This window comes from Mirounga angustirostris, unplaced genomic scaffold (assembly GCF_029215605.1).
Source record: "Mirounga angustirostris isolate CCGP_5_RB_7025 unplaced genomic scaffold, mMirAng1.0.hap1 SCAF_6, whole genome shotgun sequence".
In the NCBI taxonomy this organism is placed as follows: Eukaryota; Metazoa; Chordata; class Mammalia; order Carnivora; family Phocidae; genus Mirounga; species Mirounga angustirostris.
In genome coordinates this window covers 32500098-32520073 of record NW_026991714.1, presented here as the reverse complement: position 1 = coordinate 32520073, position 19976 = coordinate 32500098, and the positions used below count along the sequence as shown (strand labels likewise).

At 34.9% G+C, this 19976-nt stretch overlaps 2 protein-coding genes across 4 annotated transcripts in view; both read right to left on the bottom strand.

The window, feature by feature from the left end:
* ASPM (assembly factor for spindle microtubules) overlaps window positions 1-1046 on the bottom strand; it is a 64769-nt gene extending 63723 nt beyond the window's left edge. For 2 of the 3 annotated variants that reach the window (XM_064594054.1, XM_045877099.3), the window contains exon 1: window positions 168-1046. In XM_064594054.1, the coding sequence (XP_064450124.1) occupies window positions 168-461 (294 nt within the window). In that variant the 5' untranslated portion in view covers window positions 462-1046. The remainder of the gene's footprint in view (window positions 1-167) is intronic. The other variant, XM_064594055.1, reaches the window with a different exon arrangement.
* A 2177-nt stretch (window positions 1047-3223) lies between these two features.
* The window catches only part of ZBTB41 (zinc finger and BTB domain containing 41), a 49026-nt gene continuing 32273 nt past the window's right edge, over window positions 3224-19976 (bottom strand). The window contains exon 11 of the mRNA XM_045877096.3: window positions 3224-9240. Within this exon, the coding sequence (XP_045733052.1) occupies window positions 8585-9240 (656 nt within the window). The 3' untranslated portion in view covers window positions 3224-8584. The remainder of the gene's footprint in view (window positions 9241-19976) is intronic.

Sequence of the window (19976 nt, the reverse complement as noted above, 5' to 3'; positions counted from 1 at the left end):
AGGTGGGATAAGGACTAGCCCAGAATCAGTGAAAAGGAGCTAAGGCGTCCTTCGTTTGTGGGTGTCTTTGCCAAGTCGCGCCCCCCCCCCGCCCCGCCCGCCCAAAGAGGGCACAGGAGAGCAGGGAGCGGGGGCCCGGGCCCGGGCACGCCCCGCCCACCACCTACCTGCAGCTCGAACCAGCGCTGCGAGACGCTAAAGCCCTGCTCCGCGGCTGGGAAGTGGGAGATCTTCACTTCAGCGACCTCGTCGTTAGGGTTGTCCAGGACCAGAGGCAGCGTCCGCGAGGCTCCCAAGCGCACATCTCCGAAGCAGAGGAAAGGCGACCTGCAGAAGTGGCTGAGAGACAGGACCGGCGGGGAAGCTGCCGCATCCTCGGCCGCGGCGCCCCGCAGCCCAGCCGGCGGCCTCCGCTCGGTGGGGCTCACTTCCCAGCTTCGCCCCACACGCCGGGTCGCCATGGCAGCTTCGAGACGCCGCCTAGAGATTCTGGCGCAGCTCCCACAAAGCTGCTGCGGAGCGGGGACCCCGGCCGCGGCCCCTCGGAGGCGGCTTTGGGGGTCGTACAGCGAATTCTAGCCCCTCTCGTTTCCAGTCGCCGACACGCCGGAAAAAAAGAAACAAACGCCACAAATTCGCAAACTCCAAAGAGGAGCAAAACAAGTGTGGCCCTAACCTCCGTTTAAACTTCTCGCCTCCACCAATGGGCGCGCCCGGGAACCGCCCACTTCCCCACAAGGCCAATCAATGGGCAGCAGCCTCCGGCCAATGGGACGACAGCGCCTTATTTAAACAATTACAAGGGCAGCCGCTCGCTCTGCGTGAGGAGGGCGAAAACCTTGGTGGAGTCTTGGCGACACCCCAAAACTCGTGGTTTAGAATTGAAATTAGCTTATTTGTAAACAGGTTGGGTTAAAGGGGACAGAGTAGCAGCATTTCCACAGTAAATGTAGCAATCATTGCGGGTGCCCGAGACAACCTTAGGTAAAACCGTTAAGTAGGCAAAAATTAATTTAAATCATTCCTCCCATCTAATAGACCCCACCCATAATTATACTAATTAGCTTTCCTTTTGCGGTTTCCTGGGGAGAGATGGGAGAAAAATGAAGAAAATTAAATTTACAGTTGTGTGAACGTGCTTATTTCAGTGACTGACCATACAAGTGCTCAGTAATTTTCCATGCTGGTTCTTACCTCAGGATTCAGGGAGCAAAACTAGATAAACAAAGAAAACCGAGATTCCCAAGAATTCGTAAGTAATGGTTTTGACAGCCAGTGCCCTTGACAACTTCTTGGTTTTTAACTGTAGGTATCTAATAATGATTATGGCTTGCATATTGCTGTTACTATATTCCAGGGATTGTTTAAAGTCCTTTACACATTTACCTCAACTTTCACTTCAACTCTGTGAAATAGCTCCTATTATTTGTATTTTACAGATGAACAATACAGAGCATACAAGACAGCAAGTTGCAAAGCTAGGATATGTACACAGGCAGTTTTTAGTCTTGCTCTTACCCACTATACCATACTGTCTCTAAAGATAGTAAGAAACTATAATGTATGGATGTGTGTATGGGTACACGAAGTATATAGAAAGCAAAGTCTGAGTAGAAAAATGAGAAAGGGGAGATATTAAATTATATTCACTGATGCCCAACATAACCTGAAGTTGAATCCTGTTACCTTAACAATTTTTAAACAAAATTATTGAGGTTTTTTTTTGGGGGGGGGTGGGGGAAGCCTTTAGGATTGATGCACAATAAGAACACTACTAGTTTTTTTAAGCAAAAAATGTTAATATTAATTACAATGATTTTCAGGTACACTTAATTTATATTATTTCATGTTATTGTTATTCATCAAATTAACATTGCAAATATAAGTCCTCTTATTAAAGCTTAAGTCACTGAAATGTTTGGTTCAACTCTTTTAACATAGTGATAGCACATTTTGTTTTATGTTTTCCCTTCATAGTTTTTCATGAACAAATGCTATTAACACAATTTTTTTTTTAAAGAAGCACTATGAACTGTACTGGATATTTTTTATTTGCCCCTTCACTTCTACTCCCCACTGTTTTCCAGACTGTTCTTTGCTGTGGGATTCTGATCTACATTCTGTATATGCTACATTAATAGCCTTTTTACTCTGTGGCTTCTGTTTTGCTTCAAACAGGGAGGTCACTAAAGAAAAAGAGGGAGGGGAGGGTACTTACTTCCTCCCCTCTCCCACCTTGGGCTGATTACATCTCAACATTAAAAGCGACACATAGCTGAACAGGCGCCCTCTCCACATGGGTCTTTCCCCTCAACCCTTTGGATCTGGGGGAGGGAATACCATAGTTGTTAATAGTTTCTGGGTATTGCATTATTGCTTGTTTCCCTACATCCCAGTCACATCTTTGCAAATGCAGGTGATCTTAGAACAACATGGGTTTGAACTGCACTGGTTCACTTACAGGACTTTTTACAGTACTGTAAATGTATTTTCCTCTCTTATGATTTTCTTAACATTTTATTTTTTCTAGCTTACTATATTGTTAGGAATATAGTATATAATACATATAACATACAAAATATGTGTTGTTTATGTTATTGATAAGGCTTTTGGTCAACAGTAGGCTATTAGTAGTTAACTTTTTGAGGAGTCAAAAGTTATGCACAGATTTTCAACTACACCAGGTGTCAGCTCCCCCAACATCCACATTATTCAAGAGTCAACTGTATTTCGCAGCCTCTCTCTCAATCTACACCTTGGGAAAATTGGGGATTTCCTTATGACCATTTCGTAAAGGAAGGAAAAGCCTGGTTTATGGACAGAACTGTATGGTAACCCAGATGTTCCATTTGTTTATGGTCTTTGCATTCAATTTTTAAGGAGGCATGCAGAGTATGTTCTGCATTCCCATGCTGTTAAAATGTGTTCAATAAAACCTAGATATGCTTTATTAGGACCAAAGAACTTTATATTTATTTTAAATATCAAAATAACACAAAGAACTAGTTCAATATACAATACACTTCCTAGTCTTCACAGAGAACTGAATTTTTCTATACATTTGTACTTATGAAACGAGACAGCTAAAATATCTATGTAACTCACAAGATACTTCACACAGTTGACAAAATAATGAATTTTGATATTTTAGATTTTTCTTTGTAATTGCTTTTAAGTGTCCTTTAATGATTAAAAACAAAACTTATGATTTGAGACTGAAGGCTAAGTTCAAAAGCATTTCCACTTTAATGTACATCACAAATCCCTTTAATTAGAACACTTACTACACAACATGGAGCAGCTAAATGCCCACCTTTGTATTCATTCTTTTTGGCAGCCACACTCATCTATTGTAATACAGTTGTATCTATAGGGATAAGAAAAGTCCAATTGTTGGAAGAAATAAAAATTTTGTAATTACACCACAGTACACTGTCCAACTTTAACGCAAGCAGGAATACCAAGCAAAGAGGCAAAATAACAATGAGTATACATGCTCTTCATTCAAGAAATGTTTTAGAATCTCCAACAATAATGCAAGCACTGAAATTACTTTTTTACTTAAGATTTAAAAAAAGATACGTCCATCTTTATATAACCTCTATTCTCTGAATATAATTCTTATTTTCTCTTTGTATAAATGGCTGCAGAGGCTAAATTTAAATTGTCTTGGGCTTCTTCAATAGTCATAGACTTAAGATCAATACATAGCAAGTTGAATGAAACATGAAGAGTAAACAAAACATAGTCACTCTACCAAGACCTTCTTTCTCTCATCTTCCACACAACCTAATCCTATTATTTCTATCTTATTAATGCTACTTCCAAAGAGAAGAGCAGAAAGCATGCTAATATTCTAGGATAAAAGTATCTTTAAGTTGAAATAACATTAGAGAAACAAGAGGGTGATCCCCCAAAAGAACACTACAGATTTACCAAGAGAGGAATGTGTAAAAGAAGGGGAGTATCTAAGGAAGAATTGCCTATAGTTCCTAGAAATTATTTAGAAAATTATTCTCACATTATCCATTATTCACCCTAATCACAAGTAACATTTATCATAACACTATTTAAAGTTTTAGAAATGCTACTTGTTCCTTATTAAAGAATACACTTTTAGTTACTTCAAATTTGGCACTGAATCTTAGAATAATCCAAGTATGAATTTAAAAGTCCTTATTTTTCCTGAGTTCATCAACTCAATTGTATGTTGGTTGGAATGTTGCTGCTCCTAATGAGAAACTCATCTCAAACCATCACCTCTAGTTCAGTTTTAGGCAAACTGAAATGAGAAGCCATTCAATGTAGAGCTGTGCAGTTATGGGAACTGATTACTTTTAAAAAGGGAGGGGAGGGTGAGTGGGAGGAGGAGACAGAGAGGCAGACACACTACTCATTTTATTTTATTTGTCAGATTCTTCTAATAAGCGTCTAGAGACAGGCCCTGGAGTGGCTTCACAGTAACTATAAAGGCCACAAAAGAGATTTTAAAAAACCAAATGTTCACACTTGTACTTAGTGCCATTTTCCTAAATAATCATAAAATAATCTAAAAAAAAGTGTTGCCTGACCAGCAGGCAGCACAAACATAAAACCCATAACAACAACAACAAAATCAAAATCATTTATTAACCAGTACAATCTAGCCAGCAGAATCAATTTTAAGCAACTACAACACAGCGAAAAGGCACAAAGCATTCAATTCAGAAAAGACTGGGTATAAAAAGGACACTGTCAAAGAGCTAATGCTCTAAATCTGACTTTTCATCAATGATATGTTAAAATGATCTGGTAGGAAAAGAACTCAAACTTATAAACATACCAGTTTAATTGTGTTTTTGTTTGCAATTAAAGAGTGAAAAGCAATGAATGATATTTAATTACTTATTAGCCCTTAACAGTTTATAGTCACTCTGCAAAGATGTCTTGACACTTTTAAAGTTGACAGAATATTAGTGTACCTATTTCATGACCTACAATCACTTAAAAGGAAGTCATTTAATAAAGCACCAGTTTAAAACCCTATTTATGCTACTCCTTTTGTCCCAGCAATAAATGACTAAATTACTTAAAAGTACGCAAAGATCATTACCTTTACAGTTGTTGGTTAAATCTTGCTGGCATGAAGAACAAACCCTAAACTTAAATGGTATTTTAGGCTGCAAAAAATAGGTGGGGTTTCTTATAAAAATAAGTTCAACTTGTCTTAAAAAAAAACTCTAAGGCAAAATTATTTTAATAGTGTAGTGTAAAAAATAAGCTTATTATTTAGCATTTAATAGTGTCCACTTAAAGATAACATTTAATTAATTAAACTGAGGAAAACTGAGTATTCTTACTTGTAATTGATTTGTCAGTATGACTATTCCCAGAGTGTTTTCTTCTGTTTTTATTTTTATACATATAAACACAAACACTTAATCTTAGTATTCAAACTAACGATTTTTTTAAAAAATCCATAATCCTAGGACTTCAACTGTGCTTCTTTGGACAAATATTTATTCAAACAACAAAGAATTTTAATTCTTTTAAACTATTTTAATACCTACTAAAAATCTTTGGTGCATTTAAGTAAAAACTGATTAGGTTAACAAATTTCTACACTTCATAAATTATTCAATTTACATATTAAGTGCTAACTGCTATCAGCTAAAAAATTAATTTAAAACAATAAATTATGTTCATAAAATAAAAAATTCTGAATGAGGCTAAACTTAGTTGCAAGATTCAAAATTTTAAGTATAGTTACAAAATTAATGGACTTTAGAGTTAATGGAACATTTGTCCAAATACTCCAAATATTACAAAAGGTTAACTGAAAAGAGTAGGCCTCATTACATATTTTTTGTGCCAACTTCAACAACTTATATACATTCAGTTTGCCCAAATCCATGAGGTTTTCACAATTTTAAAATTTCCTACATTCTAATTTTGGAAATTAGAGGCAGCAGATTTGTGTGTGTTTGTCCACCCGCTGAGATAATTTCTTCGTAAGAATTATACTATCTAATTCCCAGACTGTTTAAGATTACATGAGAAAATGTAGTGCCTGGCACATAGTAAGCATTTAGTAATGCTGGCTTTCTTTCCCTATTAGTAGCTCTACCATTTATTAATGATATGAGCTTAACTGAGTCCTTTATCTTAACCTCAGATTCTTCATCTCTAAAATGGGAATATAGCATGTCCTTTCTCTTTCAGAGCTGGTTATGAGGTTAAACAAGATAACTGAAAGCATTTTATGAAAGAGTAAACCAGTATTCAAGTTTACCTACAATAATAACTAAATATAATTCTATTTCACTTTACATTAAGAGATGTATTCCAGAAAAGTTTTATACCATAAACCAATCCTACAATCAAATTATATATTTAAAGCATTAGGAAATTATTATTAAAATAATCCTAAAGTAAATACCTTCAAAAAGCAAAGTATTCTTTTCAATGTGAAAATGCAACACCTTCTTTCTTTCTTGCTACCAAGCATACAATATACCATACAGACACATACATATCATCTGCCTTTTTATAAGTCCAAACTTTTCTATGATGGTTTATATGTAAGGCAGGGTATACTTTTAGGTATTATTTTGTCTCATTACAGGAAGTTTTTTAGTTAAAAGTCTCGCTGGTCTTTATGATAAAAATCATAAAGATCTGTATTTTTAAAAGTCAATTTGAAAGACTAACAGACTAACAATAGTACCTCATATAGTCAAGTTCAATCATGTAAGTACCCCAGATATAACATTTCCACACAAAAGTAAGAACCTTTTAAAAAGAAGAATACATTAATTATATCTACTGGTCCTAGATTAATTACAACCAAACCTTGATGACTGAGGCAAAATTCAGGTCGGTTTTGTTACTTGTATGAGCTACTTTGGTTAACTGCCTCAATCTCAACATTTTTTCTTCTTTTGTTTTATTGCCACTAGTATGGTGAATGTTCCTCTAAAGTACCTTCATTTCTTAAGTGCTTCAGCAAACAAGTTTCCCCATTATTAAGTGGTTAAATTTTATTCATTAAAACTTCATTATTTTATTTGTGATTTTTTTCACAAGGGCTGGGCCAGACTTTACAGTTTACACACAAAAAAAAGTGCTTAAAGCAATTAGGAGTGTAAACAAAACTGAACTAGAAAACTCTTAAAATTGCTATTTTCCAGTAGTTTACATACAAATGACATGCTAATAATAAATCAACCCTGCCTATTCTAATCCTTCAAGCAGCTCTACTAGGAAACATTATCCTAGCTTAAGTTTAAATTGACTTGAAAATATGGAAAGTGCACATCTTTAAAGGTATTTTATAATTTTGACTGACTTTTTCCTCAATTAATTTTTATCAGTGAGGTTTTTGCTCTAACTGCTATTTCCTTTCACCAAGTCCTCAACTTTTATCTCCTACAAAAATAAAAATCAAGGATAATTACAGACATTAGGCTTCTGTGAAAAGCAAAATAAAGATCTAGATTACATGTAAATCTGTATACAAATAGTGGTTCCCTTTAATTAAAGTAAACATTAAGTTTAGTTAGGCATGAATTTTATAATTTGTTTGGCACCTTCCCTAACAATTATATATGAAATACCTAGGTTCTGTTTCCCACAATTTTGTTAGCCAAAGTAAATGAGACCAAAAGTAGCGTGTTAATTAAATTTCACTGATTAGTTATAATTGCCCCTCCTTTAGTGAGATGAAGATACCTGGTATGATGTATTTTTGATGTTTCTTAAATGACAGAATGTAAAAGATGAACTTACCTTCAAAGCTATCTAGTTAAAACTGTCATAATTTGTCTTTAAGACATTTTCAACTTGTATAATTTAATGCCTATACATTAAAAATTTGTATTTCTTACTCATAATAATTGAAGCATAGGCAAAAACCAATCATTTGGAGAATTATTTCAATTCTAGGTTTCATTTAACAAGCTAATCTTAATTAAGTTAGCTTTCTGGCTTTGAGTTTGTCAAAAGACCAAAGGATTAATAATAACCTAAAATTAGGGCCACATAAAAAATAAAAAACACAGAAATATCCAAGACTTCCCTATAAATTTAAATTCCTAATTTCAGTTTTTTAAAATGTGGAAGAAGCAATAATGAATCTTAAGTTAGGACAAGGAAGAGTTGTAATTATCAGTGTACTCTTATATTCTTTCTTAAAGGCTACATGGTCCTTAAGCTTGTTTAGAAGATGGTGAAGGGAGAAAAAAGGATCAAAACTGAACAAGAATAAAAATTTCCATGGATAATTAAGAACAAAACCAAAAACAAAACCATAAAGTCAACAGCCAGTAATTTTGAAAAGTCTGAGAAACCATTAAAAATTAGCACTAAGTCATCTTTAAAAATCACAGAAATGTCATTTCAAATATTATACCTCCAAATGTGTCCAAATATTCATTCATATGTTCAGTAAACAGGTATACATATTTTTCTTGATTTGAAACGGTTCTGAGGACTGGAGAAACTAGAGAAAATGAAAAAATAGCAGCCTTACTAATTTAAAAGCCATCAGTCTAGGCTACCATTAGCACATAACCATCAAAAAAGTCTGTGGAATGTTTAGATTTACTCATGAATGATGCTCATTATTAGAAATACTTTGTACAGCAGTAGCATTATCGAGGCCTAGTAACGTTCCAAGATAAGACTGTTCTCTAGGATCTAGCATTTGTTCAGGTCGTACTGGATGAACTATATTTGCAGGTTGAGGAGTGAGAGTATACTTTTCCAGAAAAGCTAAATCAGCTGCTCGGGGGTAATCAGTTGCTTGTGGCTGCGGCGACAAGATCTCATGAGAAGGTGGTGGCAGCGTGGTTGTATGACGCACCAGATCACTCTGAGTGTCCGGCATCTGAACTGGAACCAATGTTACTGGAACACACACTTCAGCAGAAACATTCTGTAACAAAGTCTTGGCTTCTGACTGATAAACTTTGGGCTGGTCCATATATTGTTTTGTTTCTGTTTGAAAGATTTTATCATCAGATGAGTATTCTACTGGCAAAGATACAAGTTTTTCCTCAGAAGTACTGAGAGGATCGTCAGGAGATTTTATGCCATGAACATGGTCAATGTGGTATTTCAGCTTGTCTTTCCGCTTAAATGTTGCATTACAGTGCTGACAGTTGAAAGGTCGGGCATCAGAATGAATAACCAGGTGTTTTGTTAAAGTTTTCTTAATTCTAAAAGATTGATTGCAAATTTGACACTTGTATGGTTTTTCACCTGTATGAACAAAAATGAAATTAAGTGTAAAATGCATTCATTTGGTAAGACAGTGATTTAAAGTAACACATTTTCCACACGAATACTCACAAGAACTTAATAAAAGCAGTGATATTATATGTTATCACAATGAAGAGAACGGGCTCAAACATTAAAAAGATCCGGGTTTGAATTCTAGCTGTACCACTTCCAGTCAAACCTGGAGCAAGACAGTTTCTAAGCACTGTTTCTTCGCCAGTAATATGGAGTAACAATAGTACCTACATCAGAGTTGGTAAATGGATTGAATGAGAAAATGAGTAGTGCTTAGATCTGTACCTGGCATAAGAACTTAATGGACCCAAACTATTATTGCTTTCTTTTACTCCTACTACAGCCCCTAAAAAAGTTGTAAAACCAAAACATCTGATTTCCTCCCACACAAGAAGGGCAAAAAGTAAAACAGCAATTCTGATTAACCAGGTTCTTAGAATCAGGCTAAGAAGTAGTTATACTTATGTCTAGCCTGAGGTTAACATAAGGAGAGTTGATCAGGGTAAAGAACAAGGAAACTGGACTAGTTTTCACTTCTTTCTGAGTCAGGTTTCCACACTGTAGTTTTGGGTTTGTTTTTGGTTTTGTTTTTTTTAAATATGAAACATTATAAATTCCTACGTTAGCCAATGTGATAGGCAGAATAATGGCCTCCCAAAGATGTACACATTCTGGGAGCTATAAATATGTTATTTTCCATGGCAACAGGGACTGTGCAGATCTGATTAAGATTAATGACCTTGAAATGGGGAGATTAACTGGATTATCCAGGTGGGCCCTATTTAAACACATGAGTCTTCAAAAGTGACTGCTAACTGAGGAAGAATGGGTCAGAGAGATGCAACAGGAAGATAATTCAACCCCTGCATTGCTGGCTTTGAAAATCGAAAAGGGGCCAGGACCCAAGAAATGCGGTGGCCTCCAGAAGCTAGGAAAGACTCTCAGCTTACAGTAAGTAATAAAACTAGAACCTGGGTTTTGGTCCTACAGCTCAAAGAATCAGTTCTACCAATAAGACAGTTGAGAAGGAAACGGATTCTTCCCTAGCGCTGCCAGAAAGAAATGCAGCCCTACCAACAGAGTAGGGCTAGATTTTAGCCCATGTCAGATTTCTCACCAACAGAGCTATAAGATCATACACAATTATATTGTTTAAGCCACTAACGTCGTAGTAATTTGTTACAGCAGCAATACAAAACAAATAAATCCAGACATACAACTGTACAATAGATACAAAGGCACATATTTTTAAAGCTAAATGAAAAGATTTTATATTAATTGTTATATTGGTTTGTTGATAGCACTGTTTTCTTCATCTTTCCATTTAAAACAAGGCCAATTCTAGAAAATTAAGAGAACTGCATCTTCAAGTTGAGCCACTAATATCAAACAATTAATTATTTGTTAAATATTATTGCTTAATTGTTATTTTGTAGACCATTAGAACTTTCAAATCCCAGTGAAGAAAATTTATACAGACTGGGATGCTGGTTTCTGGTACTATTAGATTTCTACTAGTTTCTAGACTAATATCATTACTGATGTTACTAAAGAAGAAGTAAGACATGAAGTAATACATTATATAAAGGGTTAAGATTCCTGAAAAGATAGTATTTGCAACTGTGCATAGAACACACTGTATCCAACATTTGATTTCACCTGAAATACCTAGAATCAGGGACAGTATGAAAAAGCTTATAAAAGACTGTCCTGAAAAACAAAATTATACTTCCAAAATGCAAGAACTATAAAGTTCTTTCTATAATTCCTGGCATCAAAACCAGTCACACCAGGAGCTTTTTACCTAGCACAGCATTATTAACACCACCACCAAGCACAGAATTTATTTTTAAAGATAAAAGTATTGGTTTTAAGTGTTCTCCTTCGGCACAGTACTAACAACCATGATAGTTTCTTAAGCACATTCATTAAGAAGCTTTCATAAAGGACTTAAAGTCCTAGTCAGTCAGTTCCAGTGTCCCACAAATACTTTTAAGAAACTGGGACCCAAACAGGCATAATTCTTTGAGAAGTTTCTAAGATCATTTTAAACAAATGTCATTTTCCAATATAAAAATCAATTTAGGTTTGTAAAAAGATAAAGATCCACAAAGGAAATGTTGATATTATTATATTTAAAAAGTAAATCTAGAGTGCTTAAAGATACATAGTGAAAAGGGTAAACAACTATGAACTTAATGAAAAGAGGAATACATATTAAAGAACTATACTTTCTACAGCAAGTCTTTCTGTAGCAAAATTACCTATTTGTTAATAATTCAAGCTAGATGCATCTCAATTTCATATATCAGAGACCTAAGGAAACAAAGGAAATGTCTCTTGCAAGATATATAGAAAGGAGTCTATTTTTTAAGAGTAGGAGTAGATAAAACAATGCTCAAAGAAATGTAATCTATTTCTCAGCTAAAATCATAGTAACTTATGAGTTTTTAGAATTAAAAACTGTTGGGGCGCCTGAGTGGCTCAGTCGGGTAAGCATCTTATTCTTGATTTCGGCTCAGGTCATCATCTCAGTCATGAGATTGAGCCCCACATCAGGCTCTGTGCTCAGCGCAGAGTCTGCTTGAGATGCTCTCTTCTTCTTGCCCTTTGCTCCTCCCCCCACTCATGCTCTCTCTAAATAAATAAATAAAATAAAATCTTTAGAATTAAAAAAGTCTTCCAGTGGATCAGTTATGTTTAGATTTTAAAAACTAGTATACGAAAATAGAACTCGAGAACTTCCATTCAGATTTGATGGAGTAGTTTATGTCACACTATGTCTCTTGCTGGTGAAGGGGAAAAAACAAGATTTTTAAAAACTCAAAACAATCTACTCTTTAGAGGCACTGAAGTACAAACAAGGCAGCCAGGACGTAAGAGGCCAAGGTTCTGGAGACACAGGAAGATATGGAGGTGTTTTCTTTTCTCAATGCACTTTCAGACTTAAAGTATAGAGAAACAGAGGCCAAGTGGCAGCCGAGGGCTTGATGACATTCCCCTGGAATGGAAAGATAAAAGCTGGAGTTTGGAACTACCAAGGATTTAAGGGGTCAAGAGCCTGGAAAGAACAACAAAGAAATGAACAAAAATGCCTCTATTTTTCAACTCCCAAGATGAACATTTGTTGGATGAGACAGCTAAAAACCAGAGGCTGGGATTACTGAAGGTTTGAACAGATACTGCAGCAATCCCAAGGGTACTGCGGAGACAAAGATTGGAGTTTAAGTCTCACCAAAGTGGGGAGACTCTGGTACAAACATCATACTTCAGTTGAGACCCCAGAATGATGATGAACTAGAAGAAAGGTAGAGTAGAAATAGACCAGAAAAGATCAATGCCATCTCAGTCTATCTGCTTGTGAGAAAATTAAATATATCTGGGAAAAAATACAACTTCAGGGGCTTCTACAATTTTTCATTCACAAAATCTAAAGTTCAATTCAAAACTGTCAGGCATATCAAGAAACAGAACCAAATGGCCAAACGCCAAAAGAGGGAGGAAAAAAAAAGATAACAGATACACCTAAAGGTAAAGAAAAATTATGTAAGACCTGAAATATTGAGTATGATTAATATGTTCAAGAAAACACAGAAAAGAGAATTTCACCACAGAACTGGAATCTATTGGAAAAAAGAAATTTCTGGAACAGATAAATAACTGAGCAATTCAGTAGATGGATTCAGTAGCAAATTAGATACTACAGAAGAAATAATCAGTATAGTGGAAAATGGATCAGTAGGAATTATCCAAATAGAAGCACACAGAAAAATAGGATTGAAAATACAGAAATATGCATGGGTGGCTCAGCTGGTTAAGCATCTGACTCTATTTCAACTCAAGTCATGATCTCAGGGTTGTGAGATCAAGCCCTGTGTTGGGCTCTGGGCTGGGCATGAAGCCTGCCTGAAATTCTCCCTCTGCCCCTCCCACCAGAATGCACATTCTTTCTCTCTCTCTAAAAAAAACAAAACAAAACAAAAGAAAATAGAAAGAGCATGAGATACATATATAAAAGACAAAGTAAAATATCTAACATACATAAATTGGAATTCCAGAAAAAGGAGAGAGTACAGAGCAAAAGCAATATATGAAAGACAAAATGGCTGAGAATCTTCTTAAACAATAGAAAGACATCTCAAGTCACAGATGCAGTAAGTTCTACAAACCTCACAAAATACGAAAAAAAAAAAAACAAAAACCCTAAAGCCAAAAAGCACATCTGGGCACACTATAATAAAACTACTAAAAATCACAGATAGAAAAATCTCAAAGAACAACCAATTAAAAAGAGACATTTCTGGGGTGCCTGGGTGGCTCAGTCGTTAAGCATCTGCCTTCGGCTCCGGTCATGACCCCAGGGTCCTGGGATGGAGCCTCGCATCGGGCTCCCTGCCCAGTGGGAAGCCTGCTTCTCCCTCTCCCACTTCCCCTGCTTGTATTCCCTCTCTTGCTGTCTCTCTTAAAAAAAAAAAAAAAAAGAGGCATTTCCTTTAAATGAGCAACAATAAGAATAACAACAGTATACTTTTCAACAAAAACAAAAGAAGTTCAAAGAGGAAAAATGACATATTTACAATGTTGAAAGAAAATTAACTACTAATGTAAATTCTATAGCCAGGAAAAATATTCTCCGTAAAGAAAAATAAAAACATTTTCAGATAATCAAAACCTATGAGAACTTGGTGCCTAGGCACCAAAGGAGTTCTTCTTGCATAAGGAAAAAATTCCAGGTGGAAAAATGCAAATGCAGGAAGTAGTAACAGTAATGGGCAAATATATGGTTAAAAATAAATGAGTTATTTAAAACCAAAAAATTACGTCTTATGTAGTTTAAAGTGCATGTAGAATTAAAATACATACCATGCATAAAAGGTGAGAGCTAAGGGTATTGTAAGGTCTTTGCATTGTCTAGAAATTGATAAAGAACTAACAAGATAGACTCTAATAATTTATGAATACACATAGCAATCTTTAGGGTGACTACTAAAGAACAATGCAAGAACATACAACTGACAAGCTAATTGAGGGGAAAATGTATAATAAAAATTCTTCATGATTACAGAAAGTGAAGACAAGAGAAAGAAAGCATCAAGGAACAGATGGGACCAATAGCATGATGACAGATTTAAACCCAAATAAGTATCATGTAAAATTTTAATGACTAAACACATCCCAATTAAAAGAGATTATCATAATAGATAATAAAACGATGCTCCAAAGACACACATCTTAAATACAGGTCCACAGAGGGATTGAAAGTAAAAAGAAAAAATATACATTGAGATCAGTAACATAAAAATACTTAGAAAACCCCCAAATATTTAGGAATTAAGTAATACAATTCCAAATAAGCCACTACTGAGAGAATAAATCAGAACAGACATTAGGAAATACTGTAACTGAACTATAATGAAAACATGAACCATAAAACAAAGTGTGGAATCTAACTAAAGGAATGTTTAGAGGGCAGCTTAGAACTTTAAAATATATAGAAGAAGAAAAAAGAAAAAAAAAAGAAATCCTAAAATTTAATAAGTTAGGCATGGATATAAAAAAGCTAGGGAAAAACAAATTAAACTGAAACAAAATTAAAAAAAAAGAAAAAGCAGAAATGAAATTAAAAAACATGTATAAAGAAGGGAAAAATCAAAAAAAAAAAGGGAAAAATCAACAAATTCCTAGTCACTGAAAAGATACATAATATGGTAACTTGAATTCTGCCGATAGATTTTATATTTTAGATTTGAGTTCTTTAAAAATAAAAGATAAATAAAAATTTGACAGCTCTGTAACTATTAAAGAATCTTTTATTGAAGTTCAGAGGGACTTATCAGTGAATTCCTCCAAATATTAATAAGGAAATAATGCCATCTTCACATAAACTCCTCCATTTCATTTAAAAAGATGTATTATTTCCCAAATAATTTTTTGAGGCCAGCAGAGTCATAATAACAAAACCTGTCAGGGACATTACAAGGGGGGGAAAAAAAAGGAATATGTCTAATTAACATAGACAAAAAAGAAAAAAGATACAAAATACAAACTATATTCAACTATATAGTAACTGGAAAATAAATAACCCCAATATGTGTTTATTTCAGGAACGCAAGATCTAATATTAAAAAATCAATGTAATTTATCTCATTAATAAGGGAAAAAGATATGATCACCTCAATAAATGCAGAAAAAAATCTGATAAAATTTAATACCTATTCATGACACTCTAAATAATTTAGGAATGGATGGTAATTTATCTGATAAACAGTAACTACAAAATATATAGAAAACATACTTTTTTTTTTTTTAAAGATTTTATTTATGTATTTGATAGAGAGAGACACAGCGAGAGGGAACACAAGCAGGGGGAGTGGGAGAGGGAGAAGCAGGCTTCATGCAGAGCAGGGAGCCCGATGCGGGGCTCGATCCCAGGACCCTGGGATAATGACCTGAGCCGAAGGCAGACGCTTAATGACTGAGCCACCCAGGCGCCCCACATCATACTTTTTTTTTTTTTAAAGATTTTATTTATTTATTTGAGAGAGGAGAGAGAGAGAGCATGAGCAGGGGAAGAGGGGCAGAGGGAGAGGGACAAGCAGACTCCCCACTGAGCAGGGAACCTGATGCGGGGCTCGATCCTAGGACCCCAGGATTATGACTTGAGCAGAAGGAGATGCTTAACTGACTGAGCCACCCAGGAGCCCCAGAAAACATCATACTTAATTATGAAATATTGAAAGCTTTTCCCTGAAGACTGCGAATAAGACAAGGCTGTCCACTATTCAGTATTTCTAGTCATATACCACTGGTGATGTCAACCAAAGCAATAAGGCCAAGAGGGAGAGAAAAGGATTTGAAAAGGGAAAAATTAAATTGTCACTATTCACAGATGGCCAGTTTGTATGCTTGGAAAATCCAAAAAGAGCTAAACTACAAAAATTAATAAGAGAACTTAGTAAAGTTATTGGATAAAAAGTCAATATACAGGGGTGCCTGGGTGGCTCAGTTGGTTAAGCAATTGCCTTCGGCTCAGGTTATGATCCTGGAGTCCCAGGATCAAGTCCCACATCGGGCTCCCTGCTCAGCAGGGAGTCTGCTTCTCCCTCTGACCCTCCCCCCTCTCATGCTCTCTATCTCATTCTCTCTCAAATAAATAAATAAAATCTTTAAAAAAAAAAGTCAATATACAAACTCAACTGCATTTCTATACATCAGAAACAAATACAAATAAAAATACAATTTATAATTTTGCACAAAAACATCAAACATCTAGATATAAATCTAATGAAAATGTGTGAGATATCTGCATTAAAAAGCTATAACATCTTTTTTTTTTTTAAGTAGGCTCCACGCCCAATGGCAAACTTGAATTCATGACCCTGAGATCAAGAGTCACATGCTCCACCAAATGAGCCAGGTACCCCCAAAAACTATAACATCTTTGAAAAACATTTAAAAGAACTTAAGTTAATGTAGGGATTGTTCATGGATTGGATGATTCAATATTATAAAGTAATCAATTAAGGAAAAATCGACTATATATTCAATGACATTCTAATAAAATTCTGAGCAGGTGTTTGTGTTTGGAAATAAGATGCTTAAAAATTTGTATAAAAACATAAAGGAACAAGAATAATAAAGACACCAAAATAGAATAAAGTTGGATAATTTACAGTACCAGATATCAAAAGCCATAGTAATTTACGTATAGCAATGGTGCAAGGGTATACAAATAATACAAAAGAACTGAGCAAAGCCCCAAAACAAACCAGACATATATGATCACTTAATTTAAAACAAATACGCCAATGAAATGCTGTTAAGGAAAGGATGGTCTTTCCAATAAATGGTGCTGGGGTGACTAGATAGCTACATGTAAAAAGAAAAAAGTAAAAAAGGAACTTTGACCTTTACCTAATAATGAACACAAAAGTAAATTACAGAAGTTTCATAATCTAAATATGTAAGTTAAAATAGATCTTCTAGAAGGTAACAGAAAAAAATATTAACAATCTTGGAACAGGCAACAATTTCTTAGAGGATATAGTAAGAAACTAACTAGAAAAAAAAACCTGATACATGACTTCTATAAAATTCAAAAACTTCAGTCACTGAAAGATACCATTACAAGAGTGAGAAGAAAGCCACAGAGTAGAATGAATCTGCAATTTAGATATCCAACAATGGACAAATTTCTAGAATACAGACATAACTCCTACAAATCATTTAGAAAAAGACAGACAATCCAGTTTAAGAAAATCAGCAGAAGAATGAATCAGGTATTCCAAGAAAGAGGTTATTCAAATGAGTATATGGGAATGTGCTCAATAGCATTACTTTCACAGAGATGCAAATTAAAGCCACTTTGAGACAGTGCTACATATCCATCAGAATGGCTTAAAAAAAAGACAGTGTCAAGTGTTGGTGAAAACATGGAGCAACTGGAATTCTCATAAACCATACACTTACTGGTTGGAATGCAAACTGGCACAATTACCTTGGAAACTATTCAGTAGTGTCTACTAAAGTAGAACATATGCATATCTTATCAGCCAACAATCCAGTGGCAAGGCATATACACAAGAGAAATAAATGCATATGGATAATGAAAAATCATGAACAAGAATTTTCAGAACTTTTATTCATTATAGATCCAAGTAAATACAAACCAAGTGTCCATCAAAGTACAATGGATAAATTGTGGTATAGTCCTATGAAAATTAAAAGAAACAAACCCATTTCTATGGATGAATCTCATAGACATCATACTGAGTGAAGTAAACCAGACAAAAAAAAAAGAGTACATACTGTATGATTCCATTTATATCAAGTTCAAACAGGCAAAACTAATGGTGATAGAAGTCAAAATAATGATTATTTTGCAAGGAGTTCCCAACTGGGAGGGACCGGAGAAGATACTTCTGCAATTTTGGTACTGGTAACATATTAATAACTTTATATTAATCTGAGTGGTGTTTACATAGATGTATTCATTTATAAAAATTCATTGAGCTGTTCATTAAGATTTGGGTACTTTACATACAGCTTAGAAAATTCTACCAAGTCTAAAATCAGGCCCTAAATTTATCAGCTTTAATGCCTATTTTAAATAAATGCACTACATTTCAACAAGACTACTGCTAAGAACAGATGTAATCACTACTCTGAGAATTACAACAAGCAAAACACATAATGGATGAGAGTAAGCCATTTACAAAAGAAAATCTTGTATCTCTATTCCAATCAATTTCCCTAATTGTGTGGTTTGAAAACATCAGATAGATTAGAGGTTAGTCAAAGGTAAACATGATAAATTAATTCATTCAACAAATACTTATTAAGCACCTACTATTTGCAAGTCCTGGGCTAAGCACTGATCATATTACTCATTTGAACCAATTAAGTATACTGACCTGGCCAAAACTGAAACCAATCCACTAGTTATAGCTCGCCTAGAGAAAGAATATATTACCAGAAAAGGAAAGGTCTATATGGAATCTAGTTAAGGGGATTCCAAAAAAACATGAATCTGTTTCTTAAAAAAAGCCGTACAGATAATGCACTAAGGGTATCCTGGCTAGGGAAAAAGAATCTGGGGAGCAAAATTATTCTGGTCACAAGAGAGGTACACTATTACAAGGGTAAGGATGATTCAGTATCCTTCACCATTTCCTTGATAAACTATTCCATAAAATTACTACCTAATTTTACTCTATATTTTTCTGCTTAATAAATTTAGCAACTTTGCTTCCTTGATTAGAGAAAAAGGATACCTTGGCTAGTACACTATTCATTCTCTAAAAGGTGAATAAAAAGCTGACATTCTCGTGAATCTATTTCCAGTGGTTATTACAAAGAACTCCTAAGAGTATTTATAACTCTCAGTGTACAGACATAAAAGTCAGTTTCTGGACCTATAAATCTCAGGAATGGACCGGGAAATATGGAAACCAGTTTGTCGAAGGGCCACACTGTGAAGTCCTGTCTGGTAGCCTGCTGATTACCTTAGATTAGAAGTTGGCAAACTATAGCCTGAAAGCTGAATACAGCCTCTTGCCTGTTTCTGTAAATAAAGTTTTATTGGAATGTGGCCATGTTTATTTGATTACACATTGTCTACAGTTGCTTTCATGCTACAGAAGCAGAGCTGAGTGATAGAGACTGGCCCACAAAGCCTTAAATATTTATTATCTAGCTCTTTACCAAAGAAGTTTACTGACCTCTGCTTTAGGTGATTTCTCCCGCTCATTTCATAACTGCCATAATCTTTGTCTTATTCTGTAATAGAGCTCATTTCTGCAATTGTCAATGGGCAGAGTGACTTGTCCCTAATTCCAACTAACTGAGATATTCAGAGATGGAAATTCCACATTGTCATTGGTCATTGACTAATTACTATAAATCAATGGTTTTAAAAACTGAATGCAATTACAAAGCCAGCCCTTATTAAGTTTCTCCTCTAAAATAATTCCTGCAGTTTTACAATTCTTAAATCATCAATGGTCTTGAATTAACTTTCTGTAAGTTCATCATTTCTTTCAAACCATGAGTTTATTAAGCTTATTATTTATAAATAATATGGAAGATAGCATTAATATGATTTCCTCATTTTATATTCCTATGTATGTACCCCCAAATTATGACTTTTTCCTTTGGAGGGGGTTGTATTTTATTTTTAACAGAAGCACCGTATAAGTAATAAA